This window comes from Chenopodium quinoa, unplaced genomic scaffold (genome assembly GCF_001683475.1).
Source record: "Chenopodium quinoa cultivar QQ74 unplaced genomic scaffold, ASM168347v1, whole genome shotgun sequence".
Lineage (NCBI taxonomy): Eukaryota > Viridiplantae > Streptophyta > Magnoliopsida > Caryophyllales > Amaranthaceae > Chenopodium > Chenopodium quinoa.
The window spans coordinates 3,034,633-3,052,252 of NW_018743391.1; the positions used below are offsets into that span (position 1 = coordinate 3,034,633).

At 36.3% G+C, this 17,620-nt stretch overlaps 3 protein-coding genes across 3 annotated transcripts; all 3 read left to right on the forward strand.

Moving 5' to 3' along the window:
- Positions 1 to 3,959: 3,959 nt before the first annotated feature.
- LOC110738602 (B3 domain-containing protein REM9-like) lies at positions 3,960 to 4,579 on the forward strand. Its single transcript, XM_021918995.1, has 2 exons — positions 3,960 to 4,040; positions 4,196 to 4,579. The coding sequence occupies exons 1-2, from the start codon at positions 3,960 to 3,962 to the stop codon at positions 4,577 to 4,579; spliced, it is 465 nt and encodes a 154-aa protein (XP_021774687.1).
- A 1,071-nt stretch (positions 4,580 to 5,650) lies between these two features.
- LOC110738548 lies at positions 5,651 to 7,153 on the forward strand. The gene is made up of 3 exons (XM_021918948.1): positions 5,651 to 5,996; positions 6,122 to 6,356; positions 6,777 to 7,153. Exons 1-3 carry the CDS (start codon positions 5,826 to 5,828, stop codon positions 6,785 to 6,787), a joined length of 417 nt encoding a protein of 138 aa, XP_021774640.1. The 5' UTR covers positions 5,651 to 5,825; the 3' UTR covers positions 6,788 to 7,153.
- Positions 7,154 to 12,076: 4,923 nt separating this feature from the next.
- LOC110738789 (ataxin-7-like protein 3) lies at positions 12,077 to 16,857 on the forward strand. The gene is made up of 4 exons (XM_021919223.1): positions 12,077 to 12,227; positions 12,597 to 12,670; positions 15,805 to 16,116; positions 16,264 to 16,857. The coding sequence occupies exons 2-4, from the start codon at positions 12,626 to 12,628 to the stop codon at positions 16,444 to 16,446; spliced, it is 540 nt and encodes a 179-aa protein (XP_021774915.1). The 5' UTR covers positions 12,077 to 12,227; positions 12,597 to 12,625; the 3' UTR covers positions 16,447 to 16,857.
- The last annotated feature ends 763 nt before the right edge of the window (positions 16,858 to 17,620 follow it).

The following is a 17,620-nucleotide window of genomic DNA, read 5'->3' on the forward strand; positions in this document are numbered from 1 at the left end:
AAATTTCATAAGGTCCCTCCCATGTAGCTGAGAGCTTCCCATGGATTCGGCCTTTCTGAACTGCAGCAGCATTCCGAAGGACAAGATCCCCAATTTTGAGAGGCCTTGCATGGACCCTTCAGTTATGGGAGATGAGGTCTGAACTTATCCCGGGCATATCAGCTGCCGAGAAAGCAAACACATCTCTGTTATCCCGCAGGAGCTGAATAAGTTCACAACGGGTGTTAGGATCAAGGTCCATCCCGATTGTTACACATTTCTCAGCATCTCCTTCGGCCAACTCTGCTGTTTCAGTCTGTTGGTCCATGTCCATTGCTGATGGACTGGACTCTTCAGAATCTGGTCTGCTGCCAATGTCAGCAGGTGTCCCAGTCTTTGTGTTCTTCGGCTGGCTCTCTGAGTCTTTCGGCTCAGATGAAGAGTCAACCTTTTCCCTTTCGGGACCTTTTTCTCTGGGCACTGATCCTTGGGCCGAAGCACTTAGGCCTTTCGGCTTTTTTGTGCTTGGCTCTCTTTCTTTTTCTTTCTCCTCCTCATCCTTGTCGTTATCTGGGCGACTACTGGATGGCTTGAGGTAGTTGCACCTTCGGGCGTCCTTCTGGTTGCCCTGTATCCTTTCGGGGAAGCCGGCGTCTGAGACATAAATCATCAGCTGATGATAAGTTGAGACGACCCCTTGGATCTCGTGAATTATGGGTCTCCCCAAAATCACGTTGTACACTGAAGGAGCGTCGATGACCAAAAACTCAATCATGACGTTCCGGGCTGCCTCATCGCAACCGATGGTGACAGGAAGTGTCACCTTCCCATCTGGATAAGTTGAAGCCCCATTGAACCCGGATACCGGATAGGGTACCGGCGTAAGGTGCTTGGGCTTCAGCTTAATTTGGTTGTAGGCCTTTCGGAACAGAATGTTTGCTCCGCTGCCACCGTCAACAAGGACCTTACTGACGTCGTGGTTGGCCACCGTGGCGATGATCACCAACGGATCCTCGTGAGGGAACGTAATCCCCCGGCAGTCGGCGGCTGTGAACGTCATGTTCGGCACCGGCGACTGGGGAGATTGAATGTCAGCGTTGTTCACCTGGTGAGTCAAAGCTCTAAGGTGACGCTTGTGCTCCCTCCGAGAGTATATTCCTCCCGAGATAACATTGATCGGAGGGAATTTCCCCTCCGGTTTTTTACTGTTTTTCCGGGGGAAATCAAGGTCCTGCCGAGAGTCCTTTGCTAACCTCTCGGATTCTTTTTTTCTCGCGGTGATCCGCGATGTATTTTTTCAAGTATCCCTTCCGGACCATGTCTTCTATCTGGTCCTTCAGCTGGATACACTCTTCAGTGTTGTGGCCCGAAGACTCGTGGAACTCACACCACTGATTTTTATTTTTTTGCTGATACCACTCTGGGAGTGGTCTCGGCTTTCGGTAACTCTGCTCCTCCTTCGTCACACTGTAAATTTTGGCGCGTGGAAGAGAGAGCGGAGTGTAGGACTCGTATCTGCCTGTGTATGAGGCAAACCTGTCCTTCTTTAGGTCGCTGGCCGAAGATGGCTCCGAGGCCTTTGATTTTCCCTTTGCCTTATGGCCTTGGCCTTCAGACAAGGGTATTTGCCTCTGTTTCCCTCCCCCGGATTGAGGTTGGGTTTTTGCTTTATTCCATTCTTCGGCTCGGATGAACTTATCCGAAGCACTAAGAGCTTCCTCCAAGGTTTGCGGGGTATGCATGACCATGAAGTCTAGGAATTTTCCTGGCTGAAGGCCATTCTGCATTGCAAAAACAGCTAGCCCCTGGTCCAGCTGAGAGACGCTTGATGACTCGTTACTGAAACGGGTCAGGTAGTCTCGGAGGCTTTCGGTTTCCCCCTGTTGCAGACCCATGAGCTCTGCGGTAGTCTTCTCTCGGCGGTTTGCCGTGGAAAACTTGCTCCTGAACTTGGAGGACAGATCATCCCAACCTGTTATGGAGCCTTGCCTTACTCCCTTGGAGATCCACGCTTGCGCGACCCCCTTGAGAGTGGTTGGGAAATATTTGCACCAAGTCGCCTCGGATCTGGGGCAAAGATGCATATGAGTCTCATACGAGGCCACGTGGTCCTTCGGATCCGTGGTCCCGTCATATGTGATATGCGACGGTATTTTAACCGTGGGTACGCGCTCTTCTAGTATCCATTGCTCGAATGGTGAACTAGCGGGAAGCATAATGGCCTTGCCCTTGTTCCTGGCCGAAGGGACCGCGCTCCGCCCTCTCAGAGAGGTAGGAGTGGTTTTCGTCCCTGGCTGGGAAGTCTGGGCCTCGGCTGCAGGGAACGTGAGGCGACTACGCACGCTCGGTTCCTGGCCGCCGAGTCGGTCAAGGACGCTTCTGCGAGCAGTCTCAGGTTCCCGGCGAGTAGATTCTGGCCGAGAAGCTGAGCTGCTGCTCTTATGCGCTGCTGGTCTTGAGGATGAGGATCCTTTAAATAATTGAGAGTTCTTCTTCCTCTGTTTTTCATTTTTCCAAGAATCCTCCTCCCACTCTTCCAGTTCCCGGAAGGAAGGAAGCTTCCCACCGTCATGGTCTAACTTCCTCCGCTGATGCCGGGTATGCGGAGGAGTTCGATCACGAGGCGGTGGCATATTCTGTGCCCTCATTGCCTCCATGAGTACTGCCAGCGCTCTTGCCACCTCCTCCGAACTGGGCCCCGTCAAAGGGGTCCCCGGCCGAGTGTGGTAATGAGGCCGTGCAGCCGATGGTTGGCTTTGGGACACCGAATATGTCCTATGATCAGACTGACCCCTGCTAGACCGAGAGTGGTCCGGCCTATATTGGGAGTCATGCATTATAGGAGATAGGGAATTCTCCTTGTGTGATCCTCCCCCGAGCCGGCACCCTTGGGAGAGTTCCGGTCCGGCGAGGGCGATGGTGTAGGGGTTTTAGGCTTTTCGCCCGCTCCTTGACGGAGGCTTTTGCTCTTGCGGTTCTTAGCCATGGCTGCTAAGATAATTGCAAGATGATCTTGGTTAGGAATTTGGCTTAAAGATTTTTGAAAGTCTTCCCCACAGACGGCGCCAAATTGTTTCGGTTGAAAACAATGGGACCTTGCCGAAGGTCCACTAAAATGGAGAAGACTGGATTCGATCCAAGCTGTGTTGGGCCGAAGGTTTCCTGCACAGTGAACACACGTAAACTAGCCTCGGGGGTGTTTCCGAGGAAGGCCCCTCCGATGCTAAAGTCAGTACAATGTGTAAAAAGGAAGACACTATGCAAGAGAGTTTGTAGCTTGAGGCTTTTGTGGAGTATTTCTCAATGCAAGAATGAGCATATGAGTTGGAATAATCCGTGTATGAGATAATGTATGTGATGATGCATGTGTTGTTGTGTCTGATAGTGTATATGATGTTATGAGATGTCTTATGTAAGAATATGACTCTCTCCTTGAATGTGTTAATATGAGGGCTTTTATACCTCATCATATTTGGAGAGGTTGGGCTTTAGCCCAATTGGCTTACTTTGTGGGCTGACTTTTGAGCAATTGGAGAGTTGAACCTTGACCTTGGGCTTTTAATTGGATCATTTAGTGCTCAGGCCCAATTTTGACTAAATTGGACCCAAACAGGCGGTAAATCACAGCTATATGAAAGAGGGTATGAAGAATGTACGATTTGCAACAACGATCGTAGCTTTGCTTATGAAATGTTTTTATTTGATTCAATTATTATGTATTCATTAAATCTAAATCTCTTTGTAGATGTCGTATGACTTTATTTATGAATCAATTTTATTTCAAAAAATAAATAAATAAATAAATAAAGTAGACATTGTAATAAATCTAGCAAAGTCAATGCACGACTATATTAGGATAAAACAATAAGTGCAATTATACTCGTATTGGAAATATAAAATGCATTTATACAAGACCCCATTATTTTCTATTTAAGGAAACCCTTAAACCAAAGGTAACCTTACCCTTTATAGTCTTAAAAATGGAGGGTTCCTCTAAGAAGTTTTCTCTCATCAACTCCCATTTTTTCAAGCCTCTTTTGCCGGGTTTCGATTCTAATTTCGTAAGTCAATTTAATTTCTTGTAATTATCTTAATCTCTCTTCCTTTAAACCTTAATATAATTAAGATATATATATTAGTTGATGAACTAACGTTTAATTAATTGTATACGTAATTACATACGTAGTATGAATTAACTATAATATTGGATGGACAGGCAATTCCGAAGTCATTCAACAAGTATCTAGGAGAAGACATTGAAGAGGCTGATGAAAAGATTGCTATATTAAGAAACTATAAAGTTAAGGATAATTTATGGATGGTAAAAGTGTGTTATTTTGATGATAAGTTGAATTTTAAAAATGGATGGGAGAAATTTTGTAAGGATCATGGTTTACAAATTGGTGATTTCTTAGTGTTTAAGCATCATCAAAACTTGGTTTTCGATGTTTTCGTCTTCGATTCTTCTTGTTGTGAGCGTCCGTTTCCTGGTTTCAATAATCCGACTACAGAAAATGTGAGATCTTCTAGCTCAAACATTCCATCTAAGAAGGGCTCTTGCAAAATTGAGAAAGGTCAGTTACTTCATTTTTCTAGTTGATAAGTACTATTCACATAAACTCCATCTAATCACTTTAATTTAATTATAAAATAATTTAAATGTAAGAGACGATATAATATATTTAGTTATGATTTTATTTAATTTGTCGCAATGTATATTAGCATAATATCAACTAATTTTACTCATTGATAATTGTAAATATTTAATAGACAAAAAGAACTGAGGAAATATTCTTATTTCATTAATTGATAATTGTAAATAATAAAGTCTTTAATGAAGAAAAAGATGTAGTAAAATGTTTGTTTATTTCATACTCCGTATGACACAACTTACAAAAACAAAGTTATTCCATACCATGGTAAATTTAAGTTGTGTCTTTGCATATACATGGTAAATTTAAGTATGTATTGTAAAAATATACTCCATATTATAAATAGGCTCTTGCCAACGAATGCCCCCGGGGCGTTGGATAAGCATTTAAAATATTGTCTAAAATGGTATTAATTTGGGAAAGCATGACAAAATCTCGCGTCGATCAGCGTAATTAATGTTCATTTTAATTTAATCTTTCTACTTTTATCTAGCTTATCTAACGCCCCCGGAGCGTTCGTTAGCTTTTGCCTTATAAATATTACTCCATACAAATGTGAATTTTCAAAATTTGACAATTAATAACTTTAATATTACTCTTCGGTAAATTTTCCATTTCAAAATTTGACAATTAACTCAATAATTTTTCGACATGTACTAAATAGTAAATATTTAGGACCATAGAAATAATTTAACAAATAAACTAGTTTTTGAGCCCGAAGATGTCCCAAATTGGATTATTATATGGAACTAATAATTAATATATGTTGTAATTTATGATTCAAATTTCTTGTAATTAAATTTGTCATTTACAACATATTAATAATTTATATTAAAAAATTGCATGAAAAATCACATAGCTTTGTGATAAGATACTTAGAGCCTGTTCTCTTTAGATTATTTCCAGTCCAGTTTTGTTCAATACAGTTCAGTTCAGTCAATCAAAACAAGCCCTTAGTTTTAGAATTAGAGGTTGGCTGTTCAATTCTTGTAGTTTAGAATTAGAGGTTGGGTGTTTAAATCTTATAGTGAACTTTTTTTTTTATTTATTAAAATGAGAAACGTATGGACGTAATAAGTAGATGAGTGGGTGACGTGGCGTAATGAAGGGGAGTTACGTGACATGTGAACGTTTTTTAGATTGTCTTTTAATAGATTAGTATAAATATAGATATAGATATAAATTAGTGAAATAATGATGCGATTAAATTATTTTGTGCTTAATGACCAATATATTGAAGGGTTGAAAAAGCCAGTAAAGGACCACGTCAAGGTCAATTCATCATCGAAAGTTACCTTCAAATCAAGGGGATATCCGTACTGCCACAACGTTGTGAAGCCATATTGGTTTAGCTGGGGAGGATTGGTAAGCATATAACTATTAATTCCAAACGGAGGAAATATTAACTAGTACTACGTATTTTAAATTTCGCCAATTATTCGTACAACAATACATATGTTTTATTTTTATATAAAGTTCAAATTTTGTAGCCTATTACCATGGAATTTGCTAGGAAACACGACCTAGCAAATAAATGGTGCGACATTACAGTAATAGATCAAAAAGGAAAAGAATGGCTACTTCCATTGAGGCACCATAAGCGTGGTTCTAGTGTTTACATCGGAAGGCCACACGAGTTTCTCGTTGTTAACGACCTAAAACCTGGTGATCCTATCGTCTTTGAGCTTATTGCCTCCGGAGATTTTCCAAAAATAAATTTCTATAGTAAGTCACTCAACTCTTAATATCCAAGCATTACATTTACGTAAATATTATATGTACATACATGTTATATTGTAGGTGATTATTCATATCATATTATTAATATTATAAAATAGGAAAATGTTAAACATATTCCTTAGGGCTATATATAAGCATTAAATTTACACTTGAAAATCGTAAAAAAGTTAAAAAAAATCATCAAAATATAAACACTAATAACACTGATTTACGCGTGTTTTTGTCAGAATTTCTAATTTTATACGGAGTACAATTTTCAAGAGTATATTTAATGCTTATATATAGCCCTTAGGGCTACGTATAACATTACCCTTTTTGGCTCTAATAATAGTAGTAAAATTGAGGTAGAGGGGTTATATTATGTACGTAAGCTAACGCATTACAACAATTTATTGCATTTTGCAGAGTTAAATTGAGTTGATGGTGTGCAGATAATTAATGGGGCTCAATTTAATTGCAGAGAAGAGTTGATCAATTAGTTCCTTTTGCAGCAATAATTAAGTTGATGGTGATATTTTGCATGACTTTTCAAGTCCCTTATCAGTTAATGTAGACAATAATTAACGTTACATTTTGCAAATTGTAGTATGTTAATATGTATTAATGGATTAGACCAACTCAATCGACATTTTGTGAACGAAGTATTTGCTTCATGCCTACATATCTTGTTATATAAATGAATTTGGATTTTTTTTTTTTTTTTTTTTGACACATAATTTGGTATTTACATATGTTGTTTATCTAACAAATTGTGCACAAAAAGAATCAATATAAAGCAAGAGACGATAGATTGAATACATGAATTTACTTCTACCAGTAAACACCTATCTAAGAATACAAAATTCTCATATAGCTAGGTATTAGAAATCTTATGCAAATTTCACATATAGTAAACTTATGTTATTTTTTCTTATAACTAACAAAACCTATGATATATACTTCATATAAGTTTTTATTGAGTTGGTCATTATTGAAGAAGAAATTGACCACATATGAATCCATCCCTTGAATTTGATCTTAAATGTAATAGGTAAAATTACAAAAATATATCTTACTTATAACAATTACTAATCTTGTTTTTGATCTAGTTATTTATGTGGGACTGATTGTACCTACTCATTATCGGGTATTAGGTTATTATCTTAACAAATGGATTCAAAGTCAAATTTAGATATGGACGTACAACACATATGGAATTAAATTTCTCTTTGTGAACCATTTTAAGTTTCATCGATATATTAATTTATTTGGCCGTACAATGTTGTAAGGGTACATCAATCTCTCTTAAACCATACTACTCCGTAGATTCTAACTAATCCGGTCAAATTCAAGCCAAGTTAAGATCCATTGCCCAACAAATATATGTTGATGCATGCATTTCTTGAGCTCCGATCCACATTTAGGGTCTGTTCTCTTACGTTGAAATTCAGTTCAGTTCAGTTTAGCTCAGTTTAGTTCAGTTCAGTTCACTTCAGCTCAGTTCTGTTCAGTTCGGTTCAGCTCAGTTCATCTCAATTCAGTTCAGTTCAGTTCAGCTCCTAATTTCTTTCTCTTATAAAATATTCATTTCAGTTCAGTTCAGTTCAGCTGAGTTCAGTCAATGAGAACAGACCCTTAATCTCAGCAGTTAAAATATAATACTCCCTCCATCCCTTATTTGCATATGCCTATCAATCAATCAATCAATATTATTAAAACTCAAATGCAAGGAGTGTCATATCGCCATGTGTCATTTTCTTTTTCTTATTTAGACACGTCATCGATTAAACTGTCACATAATATAATCGATTACATGTACATGTTAAATCATGTCAATAAATTGTATGATAAATTAATTAATTGTATTATAGTATTGATTGTATAATAATCAATTAAATCAGTTGAAAAAAATAATTTAATTAATTTTCATCACTCAAAATAAGTTTTGTAACCGATTGTATTTATTTTGAGCTCAATTAGAACGATGAATAATTACAATGTATTTAAATTGTTTTGACCCACTTAATTTGTAACCGGTATGTATCTGATGTGATTTACTTATTGAAAGTTTTCCTATCAAAGTTTAAATATACCAACGTAAAAAAAAATTAAGTAATATCCACAATCTTCCATAAAAAATAAAATAAAAAAAATAAAAAATAAATAAAAAAAGGGAGGGAGAGAAGAAAGAAATTCGGAGCTTCGCCCGGATCACTAACTAGTTTTTATTATTTATTATTACTCACATAATAAGTAGAAATAGACACGTAAATAAGGGATAGAAGAAGTACTTTACAACTCTCTTACCAACAAATCTGTATATCTCATGTACTCCAAAAGGGCAAGGGCTATGTATAGAATATCTATTTCAATTTTAGAAAGAAAGTGCAATAAAGTTACGGCAGAATAATAAAGTACCATCTGTTGATTTACCTAGAGCATTAATCACTATTTATTTTCTATTTAAGGGAATCTTGAAATCTGAACCAGGTAAACTTACACACTAATCTTAAACTAAGTATGGAGGATTCCTCTAATAATATGAAAAAATTCTCTCCAATCAACCCCCACTTTTTCCAGCCTCTTCTTCAAGGATTTCAATCCAATTTCGTAAGTCATCTTCCCTTAAATTATTCTCTCTAAAAAACTTTAATCACATATAATTAATTTTATTAATTATAGTTCAATACTATTTTTTTGTAAACATAGCGATCACACATTTTTATTGTGGATTATGTATATGTAAACGTACCTTACCTTACTTACGTACACTAATTATATTGTTGCACTATATGTATGACAGTCGATACCAAAGTCATTTCTCAAGTATATAGGCGAAGAATATAAAGAGGAGGCTAATGAAAAGCATTCCGTGTTAAGAAACAAAAGAGTTAAATCATCAAATAATTATTGGTTTGTTAAAGTGTGTTATTATGATGATAAGTTGCATTTTAAAGATGGATGGGAGACATTTTGTAAGGATCATGGTTTACAAATTGGTGATTTCTTGGTGTTTAAGCATCATCAAAATTTGGTTTTTGACGTTTTCGTCTTTGATCCTACTTGTTGTGAGCGTCCATTTCTGGGTGATAATCATCAATCGTCTACAAAAAAGGTGAAAGTTTCCAATTCAAATAATCCAATTATCAAGGATTTTTTCAAAAATGAGAAAGGTCCGTTTTTAGTACTAGTTTTGCTTGATCTTTTTGATTTATTTGCTTATAATGTTACTAAATATTAATTATGATTTTTGAGAAATAATTCTGATATTTAATTTCATATTTAAAATGTAAGAGGTGAAAGGGATTACCAACGTGCTAGCTAAGTTTGCGATTAACGACAATTAACAACAACGAAGACGGAAAAACAAGTAATAAACGAGACAAGGAGAATTTACCGTGGAAAACCCGAGAACCGGGAGAAAAACCCACCAATCCACTATGGAGTAACAATTTGATGAAAAACAATGTAGATTACAAGCTTCAATCACCATTAAAGCTCCCACCCAAGCTCACTCTGAGAACACTCAAACCCTAAGTGTTTGGGTTTACATGAGGCTCTCTCTATCTCTACATCTTTCCCTTCATCACATTTTTTCTCTACAATGACAATACAAGAGTATATATAGTGCTAGAAGATCAACGGCTAAGATTACATCCCGAGCGAAATAAAAGAAATCGCGTCGCTGAACAGGGGCTCGATGGTTCGACCGAACCGTCCTAGAGTTCGGTCGAACATAAGGTGGTTCGGTCGAACATCTCCCTTAGTTCGACCGAACCTGCTCTAGAAATCAAAAGGCTACACATTCTGCCTCAATTACTCAGAAGTTACTAGGTTCGACCGAACCTTTCATGAGTTCGGTCGAACTCCCTCACTGCGCAGACAACTCTTCTTAAAGCAGTCATAACTCCCTCGATTCTTAACCAAATCGAGCTTATGACCAGGCGTTGGAAAGCTCTTGAGACGAGCTATCACCTCCAACTTGAATCATCCCAATATCACTTCTAGATCTTGAGATATGCCCATTTGAAGTCAGCCCTTTGACATCCACCATTGCTTTACACCAAGCAATAGCCCATAGCTTAATCTCCTAAGCTATGCACCCCCTTAGCCTTCTTGAAACCGTTCTCCACACTCTCAAACCCAACAAGAGGATGTTCATCTGCTTAATTTAAAAGTTTTAAAGTTGCTCAAGAAAAAGGTTTAATTATTTGGTGCCCTTTTTTCTTCTTGTATTTAGCTAAGCATAATATAGTATTGAAAATAGGTATATAATAATAATACGAGTAATAATAAAATTGGAATTATTATTATTTTTTTACTTTTTTTTTTGTCTACCTATATTGAAGGGTTGAAAAAGAACAAAAATTACAAGGTCTATTCAACGTCAAAAGCTACCTTCAAACCCAGGGAATTTCCGTATTGTGAAGCCATACTGTTTGACATGGGGAGGAATGGTAAGCTACTAAGCATACCGTACATTCGTGATTAAATATACACTAGGTATTGTATACAATTATATATTGTACGTACATAAGATCAATCATGTTCTTTATTTCTATACAATAAACTCGTTCATTGCATACAAGTTTTGCCTAATCGCCTTCCCAGTGTGTCTTTTTCGTGGAATTTTTTTTACTAATGCCATTGCAATTATATTGGTTATATTTGATTTGTAGCCTCTTCCGAATAAGTTTGCAAGGGACAATGATCTAGTAAATAAAAGCTGTGACGAAATGGTGCTATAAGATGAAGAAGGGGAAGAATGGACAGTTTCTTTGAGGAGTTATAAAAAGAGTCAATCAGCTTATATCGGAAAGTGGATAAATTTTCACAATAAACATGGTGATCATGTTGCTTTTGAGCTCATTGAATCAGGAGAAACACCAAAAATGAATTTCTATAGTAAGTTACTAATTTCATATGAATTATAATTTTAATTGTAGAGTAATTGATTGCATTGATTTGATTGACATATAATTGAGGTGAACTTGTTTTTAATTTGCAGAGTTGAGTTGATTAATTAGATTGATCCGGCCTTTTGCAAAATGCATCAATTATAATGAGTCCGATTGGAGTTGAAGCTCAATTTTGAAATCCGATAGAAGTTTTCACAAGATAGCTCGTTTAGTGTTTTTGACTTTCTATTACGAGATACATATGATATATATCTTAATCATTTGTACTTTATTATGTTGCCACCTTTTTGAACTACTACACATAAATAGTAAATTAATTAAATAAAGAATAATGTACGACTTTTTTATGAATCAATCTATATATCAATATAATATGAAACTAATTTAATGAAATAGATGGTGTATCATAAGGGTATAGGCTTTTTCATACCATTTAGGGTTTGATTGGAGCTTTTGGAATGGAATTAAAGTCCATTTCATTTATTATACTGTCTGGTAGGCATTTTAGATATGAAATCTCATACTGAGAGGGTTTATAAATTCACCTCATCCTCTATAATCTCACACCCACCTCACCCCACTCCTGTAATGACATGTAAAAAAATTTTGTCAAAATATAAATCACACAAATTATAAGATACGTAGTATAGAATCCATAACTCCATTTTAATACGTAGTAAAATGTAAAAAAAAATGGTTCAAAAATAGACCAAACAAGTTAATACAAATATGAGGTAATTTTGGTGTCAAAAGCACACTAAACACACACAATCCGATTCGAAAAATATCCAATTTAGATTTCTGACTCATGTAACATAATACAGTAATTTAACATAACTCAAATCTAAAAATTGATCCTATTGCCAAGTTGCCACAGAGGCTGAGGCACTTTAGACCGCACGACTGCTCCTCCGCGTAATCGGCTTTTCTCCGGCTTGCCGTCTTGTCTTCTTCGACTGTAAGTCGACGTTTTTCTCTCTCCTACTTTTTTTAATTATCAAGTTTTAATTTCTCTTCGATTAATTTTTACCAATTTTATCTCTGATCATCACACATTTAAATTCAATTATCTTCATTAAATTTCATCTCAATTCAATTCGTTTGTCGATTTCTAGCTATCTTCGTAATTATTTTTTGTGATTTAAAGTTTTGATTTCGAGAAGTATAAACAACTGATTTGATTGTACCAATTAGTTCTGAGGGTTTTGCAATTTTGTAATTTCTGTTGAATTATGTTGTTGTAGTTTGTAATTTTAATTCTTTTGTTGGTTATATAATCAAAGGATTTAAATTTATGATGTTGTGATTCTGTTGAAATTGAAATCAGGTTCCTGTTACCTGCAATTAGTTGTAGCAATGTCAGTGCCTAATGAAGATAGCTCATCTTCATCAAACTCTCAGGTACTTAGCCGATTTCTGTCTTGCTCCTAGTTCTTTACAATTTTCTTGTGGTTTTTGGCTTTTTATTTGATTTTTGTTATAAGTTATAATTGTGATCTGATCACCAACAAAATAGACAAATCAGTCACTTGTTTTCGAGGCTTAAACGAATCGTTGGTGGATCGGTTAGTTATTGGTTATGGCGTATGGATGGAAATGGGAATGCAAATTGACATAAAGTACAATTGGCATGTTGTTTAATGGTATAGGAATTACTTGAGGACTAGTATGCTACTATTGAAAAGGAAGAGGGAAGTGTTATCGATGGATTGTTAGTAAATCCGCTATTGGTTCTCAATCTATTCTCACTACAGCACAAACATAGAAACGGAAATTGTCTAGTGTCCAACGTTGGGCCGACACTTTGCAGTTCTAAAGAGTTTATCTGATGTATACAACTCTGCATTTCCCTTTATTTGTACTAAGCTCAAACAAATCTCATTACTTCATATTTTGGAACTGCTCCTTTTCTTAAATTTTACTACTCCGTAATAACTTAACCACTTAGATAGGTGTAATAGACTAACCTTGGGAGGGGAGGGACACTATTGGCATCGTAGTGTATTTCAGTTATGAGGTAGCTTGGGGAATAAGTTGAGGAGTTTAGACATAGAGGGCAGAAATTAAGTAAAACGTTTTTATATAGGGTGGAGGTCAGTATGAAAAATAAGCAGAATATTTTGAGTGGTTGCTTAGAATTGGGAGTGTCCAGTTTCTTGAAAAATTGGGAATGTAAACCCCATTTGATGATTTAGTTTCTATGAAATTCAGTTACTACTTCTATCAACTTTCCCTCTAATTCTCTTCGCCTATATCATTTTTATTTTCTGAATTTTCCATTCTTCTATAGATTGAACAACCTCCCCCCCCCCCTCCTTCCACCCCCCTGTCCCGTTTGTATAGATAATATTTATCCTCCTGACCTTGATTGCTACCAGAATTCTTATCAACCACAAATTCCTAATTTTTAATGGATACTACTGTAAGGGAAAGCAACCTTATTCTTGATCATTGGAAAAAGGTAGAGGGTTAAAAATAATACATGTAGGTTGCTCACCTCAAATGTATAAACAAGTCTTTTTCTCTGCTAACTTTTATTGAGATGCTACTATCTTCTATAACATACCTTCAAGTGATATCTCACTGCACCCAAGGTAGACAATGTGTCTTGAGTGAAAGTTTCATGTCCAGCTGCAAGTAGCAAACTATTGATGAAACATCTCTGAATTCCATTCTTGTGCCAAGGGGCTAGGCTAGGCCCTTGCTAGCTCTCGTTCTATGCCTTATCTATTTTTCCAGGAACATTGGACAAATCACTTTTGGATGTATTATGATTCTCTGAGCTTGCTTGAGGATCAAAGCTTTATCAAAGACTCCTATCCCTTTATAACGAGTCTCTGACACAAACATTAGGGAATATCATTGCAGAAATAGGCTGATAACAATGCTATTTATGTTCACTAGGTTTCATTAGCTATCCCTGTTCCACAAACAATGCAATAAAAAATCGGTAGAACTAAGACAGAACATCGGTGAAAACAGACAAAAGAACCATAGAGAGATTATCTATAATTTTATAGCTGGTGAAAGGTAAGAGCACTGCAAATCTGCAATACTCTAATTTTTTTTTTTTGAACCTTTTCTGCCAAATCAATGTGATTGAACCTCTTTGTTCTGTTTCCCAACGTCAAATAATGGGGCAGAGACCAAAATTCTTTGAAAGACGACCTATACATATAACTTAAAATGTTATATTTTGGGCTTACTACTTTACTAGGATCAAAGATATCCTCGTATTGATCAACCCTCACAAAGCTTCACTATATTCAAAGTGACCATTGGGCTATTGTAGGAAATAAATTACATGAATAGTTTCTCCATAAATGACTCAAATTCTTGCACCTATCAAAGGTACAGTTTATGAAGGAGGAAATATTTCTGTAGAAGCTGCACAGGTTTTATGCTGAATTCAACCTTGATGGTTAGTTGCTGATGTCTTGTTGTGAAAGAGGCACTTGATTTAGGTTAGAGGTCTTTGAATTAAAGAACTTGGATGGTACTTCCTTGCTTAAAATTGATGAGCCCATGAATTATGGACTTTGCTTTGAAATATGGATAGTGCTGAATGGTGGATGATATCTGATCATCTCCATAATCAAAGTGGCGCTTGTTGCATCAGGGATGATGTAGATTGACGAGAGCATATCTATCATGTTTTATATATCTGTAGGTTTGTAGGAACCTGGCTAATCAAGCAAGAGATAGTGTTCTGGTTCAAGATGAAATTTATAGGAAAGATTGATTGGTGAAAAGATGGGGCAACAGAAAGACTTCTGCTGCTGATACTGTAAAAAAATTACTACCTAGACAATTGAGTGTTCGCTTCCTTTTTTTGGGTTGAGGGGTAGGGCTAGGGAGGGTGTTTGAGGTGTTGCTGTAGCAACATTAGCAACTGTGTTTTGACAGCTTTGGGTAGCATTGTATTTTGGGTTGATTTACATCATTTTATGAAATCAGACCCAGGAAGGTTAGCATGTGTCTAAATCTATCTAGCATTGCATTTTGGGTTGATTTGCAGCCTTCTGTGACATACCCGTCAAGCTATTTATGTAACTGATTCTATGATCTGCGTACAGATCTGCAACATGCTGCTTTTGGGTTGTTATATTCTCTTCCAAATTTAGTTAAAATGCAGAGGTTGTTTCTTTGTACTATACACAATAAATTTCAATTTTTATTTTAATTGATGTAGGATAACATCTGACGCAAGCTAATAAACAAATAAAGTATTCATTCACTGATGCTTCAGTGATCTAGGATCTTTATTTACTTGTTCAAGGTTTCAGTGATGTCTAGAGGTCGACTTTGGAGCCAGATATAACATGTATGTGGCTGAATATGAACATACGACATTGTCTCTGCAGTGGATCAGAGATTTTGAATACGAGATGGATGTGAATCTTAACTTTTTTTAAGTTGACCAGATTCATATGCTGACCATTCATGATAGCTGAACCTGTGTTATTTATGTATATCCTGTTTGTTACATGCGTACCGTGTTTTAATTGCTGAATGTATGAGGTTTGTGCTTGCAGCTTCCATCACAATTATTTGGTGACCTCTTGGATTCGATCATTGTTGATGTTGCATCAGAGTGTCACCGTATTGCAAGGCTTGGACTTGATCGGAATTTAGAAGAAGAGGAAGAAGAATTGAAGTTGTCAGTACAAGCCAGGGTTAAGGTTGCTGATTCAAGTAATAGTGGTGAAGTAAATGGAAAGCACGTAGTGGACATATTTGGACAAACTCACCCAACTGTAGCAAACGACGTATTTGATTGCATGAACTGTGGGAGATCTGTTACGGCTGGAAGATTTGCACCACATTTGGAGAAATGCATGGGAAAGGTAATTTGAAACTAATTTATACTGTAATTCCTAGTAAAGATGTGGAAATTTATATTGTAAGAAACTGTTTTGCTCTTCAACAATTTGTTTTCTTTTAGCTGATCATTTGTCTGAATCTATTAAACGTATCTTTGTTAATACATACAGGGTAGAAAGGCCCGTCTTAAAGTTACCAGAAGTAGTACTGCGGCACAGAATCGATACACTCGAAGCAGCCCAGTCCCCGTGTATTCCCCTTATTCAAATTCCCCAGCCACAAATCGGTTATCAAATGGATCGCCTGGTGGTGCAGGTGATGAATTCCTCAACGGCACAGCTGAAGATCCTTGAGAACTGAATTAAAAAAACAAAATTGATGTGGCAGACCAAGACTATGTATGCAAGGCATGTATAACTACGTTGGCTGCCATAGACTGCAGCTCAGGGTATGTAGTTTACATGGAAGTAGTCGCAGGTATATTTTTTCTGTCCTGCTGCTCGAATTCTAGTACTAATGTAAATGCATGACAGGCTGACAGCATGAGTAAACTGGACCAACTCCTAAGTTGGATGTAAGATGAACAGCTACAGATATAACTATATAAGTTTCTTTCACATCAATGGGTTGTAATGGCATTAGATGAAACTTGAGATACAAACAGGTCATATGGATTGTGTTTGGTTCAGGCTAGATTCGATTCAAAAATCGTGTAGTTTAGGTCATTATAATCTGGATCACATAAGGTCAATGATTTTCAATCACATAAGGTCAATCATCTTATTACAGGTTATCTTCTCCTAATTATCAGTTGAAGCTTATTATTTTTATTGATTCGTATGTTAAGGTCATTTAATTTACTACCTCCGTTAACTATTATTTGCAACAAAGAGGTATTATTTGTGAGATATAAAATACTCCTTTGTTGCAAATAATAGTTAACGGAGGTAGTATATGATGTTTGTTATTAAAATTTTGGATACATCTGCATGAAATTGCTGAAATATTGTGTCTTTTTTTGGAAAATTAACAATTTCACCTGCTATTCTGCCAAGAAAGGGAGTCATACTCACAAGCCAATTCAGCTAGACAATCTTTAGCATCTGAAATTCCCAAGTTTAGTACTAGTATGAACTAGTGAGTGGATCAGTTTAATTTAATTCTTAGTGTACGATATCGTAAGAATCCATTTCATGAAATTTTTTTCAAAAAATTTGCCGCATTTGTAAATTATTACTCGTATTAATTACAACATGCTAATATGTATTTTATTGGCAATTATTATTAATCAATGGTTTATATGTAGACGACACTTGCTAGATTAATCACTAAATTTGGGAAATTACAGAGATTAATTAGATAATGCGCTTAGTTAACACTGATGATCGAGTTTGTTACGTAGAGAATTTGCTTACTAGTAGTATGATCTAAGTATAAATAACATTGCATACATGCAGAATTGAACTCATATACTTCAATTATTTCCATTGAATTAACAAAAGAATTCATAATTTTTATATTTGATGT

Excerpts from the sequence above, each read along its gene's own strand:
- LOC110738602 (XM_021918995.1), top strand. The coding sequence starts at position 3,960 with ATGGAGGGTTCCTCTAAGAAGTTTTCTCTCATCAACTCCCATTTTTTC. Across the intron at positions 4,041-4,195 it reads CGGGTTTCGATTCTAATTTC|GCAATTCCGAAGTCATTCAA; the intron begins GTAAGTCAATTT and ends TTGGATGGACAG.
- LOC110738548 (XM_021918948.1), top strand. The coding sequence starts at position 5,826 with ATGATGCGATTAAATTATTTTGTGCTTAATGACCAATATATTGAAGGG. Across the intron at positions 5,997-6,121 it reads GGTTTAGCTGGGGAGGATTG|CCTATTACCATGGAATTTGC; the intron begins GTAAGCATATAA and ends CAAATTTTGTAG.
- LOC110738789 (XM_021919223.1), top strand. The coding sequence starts at position 12,626 with ATGTCAGTGCCTAATGAAGATAGCTCATCTTCATCAAACTCTCAG. Across the intron at positions 12,671-15,804 it reads CATCTTCATCAAACTCTCAG|CTTCCATCACAATTATTTGG; the intron begins GTACTTAGCCGA and ends TTGTGCTTGCAG. Across the intron at positions 16,117-16,263 it reads TGGAGAAATGCATGGGAAAG|GGTAGAAAGGCCCGTCTTAA; the intron begins GTAATTTGAAAC and ends TAATACATACAG.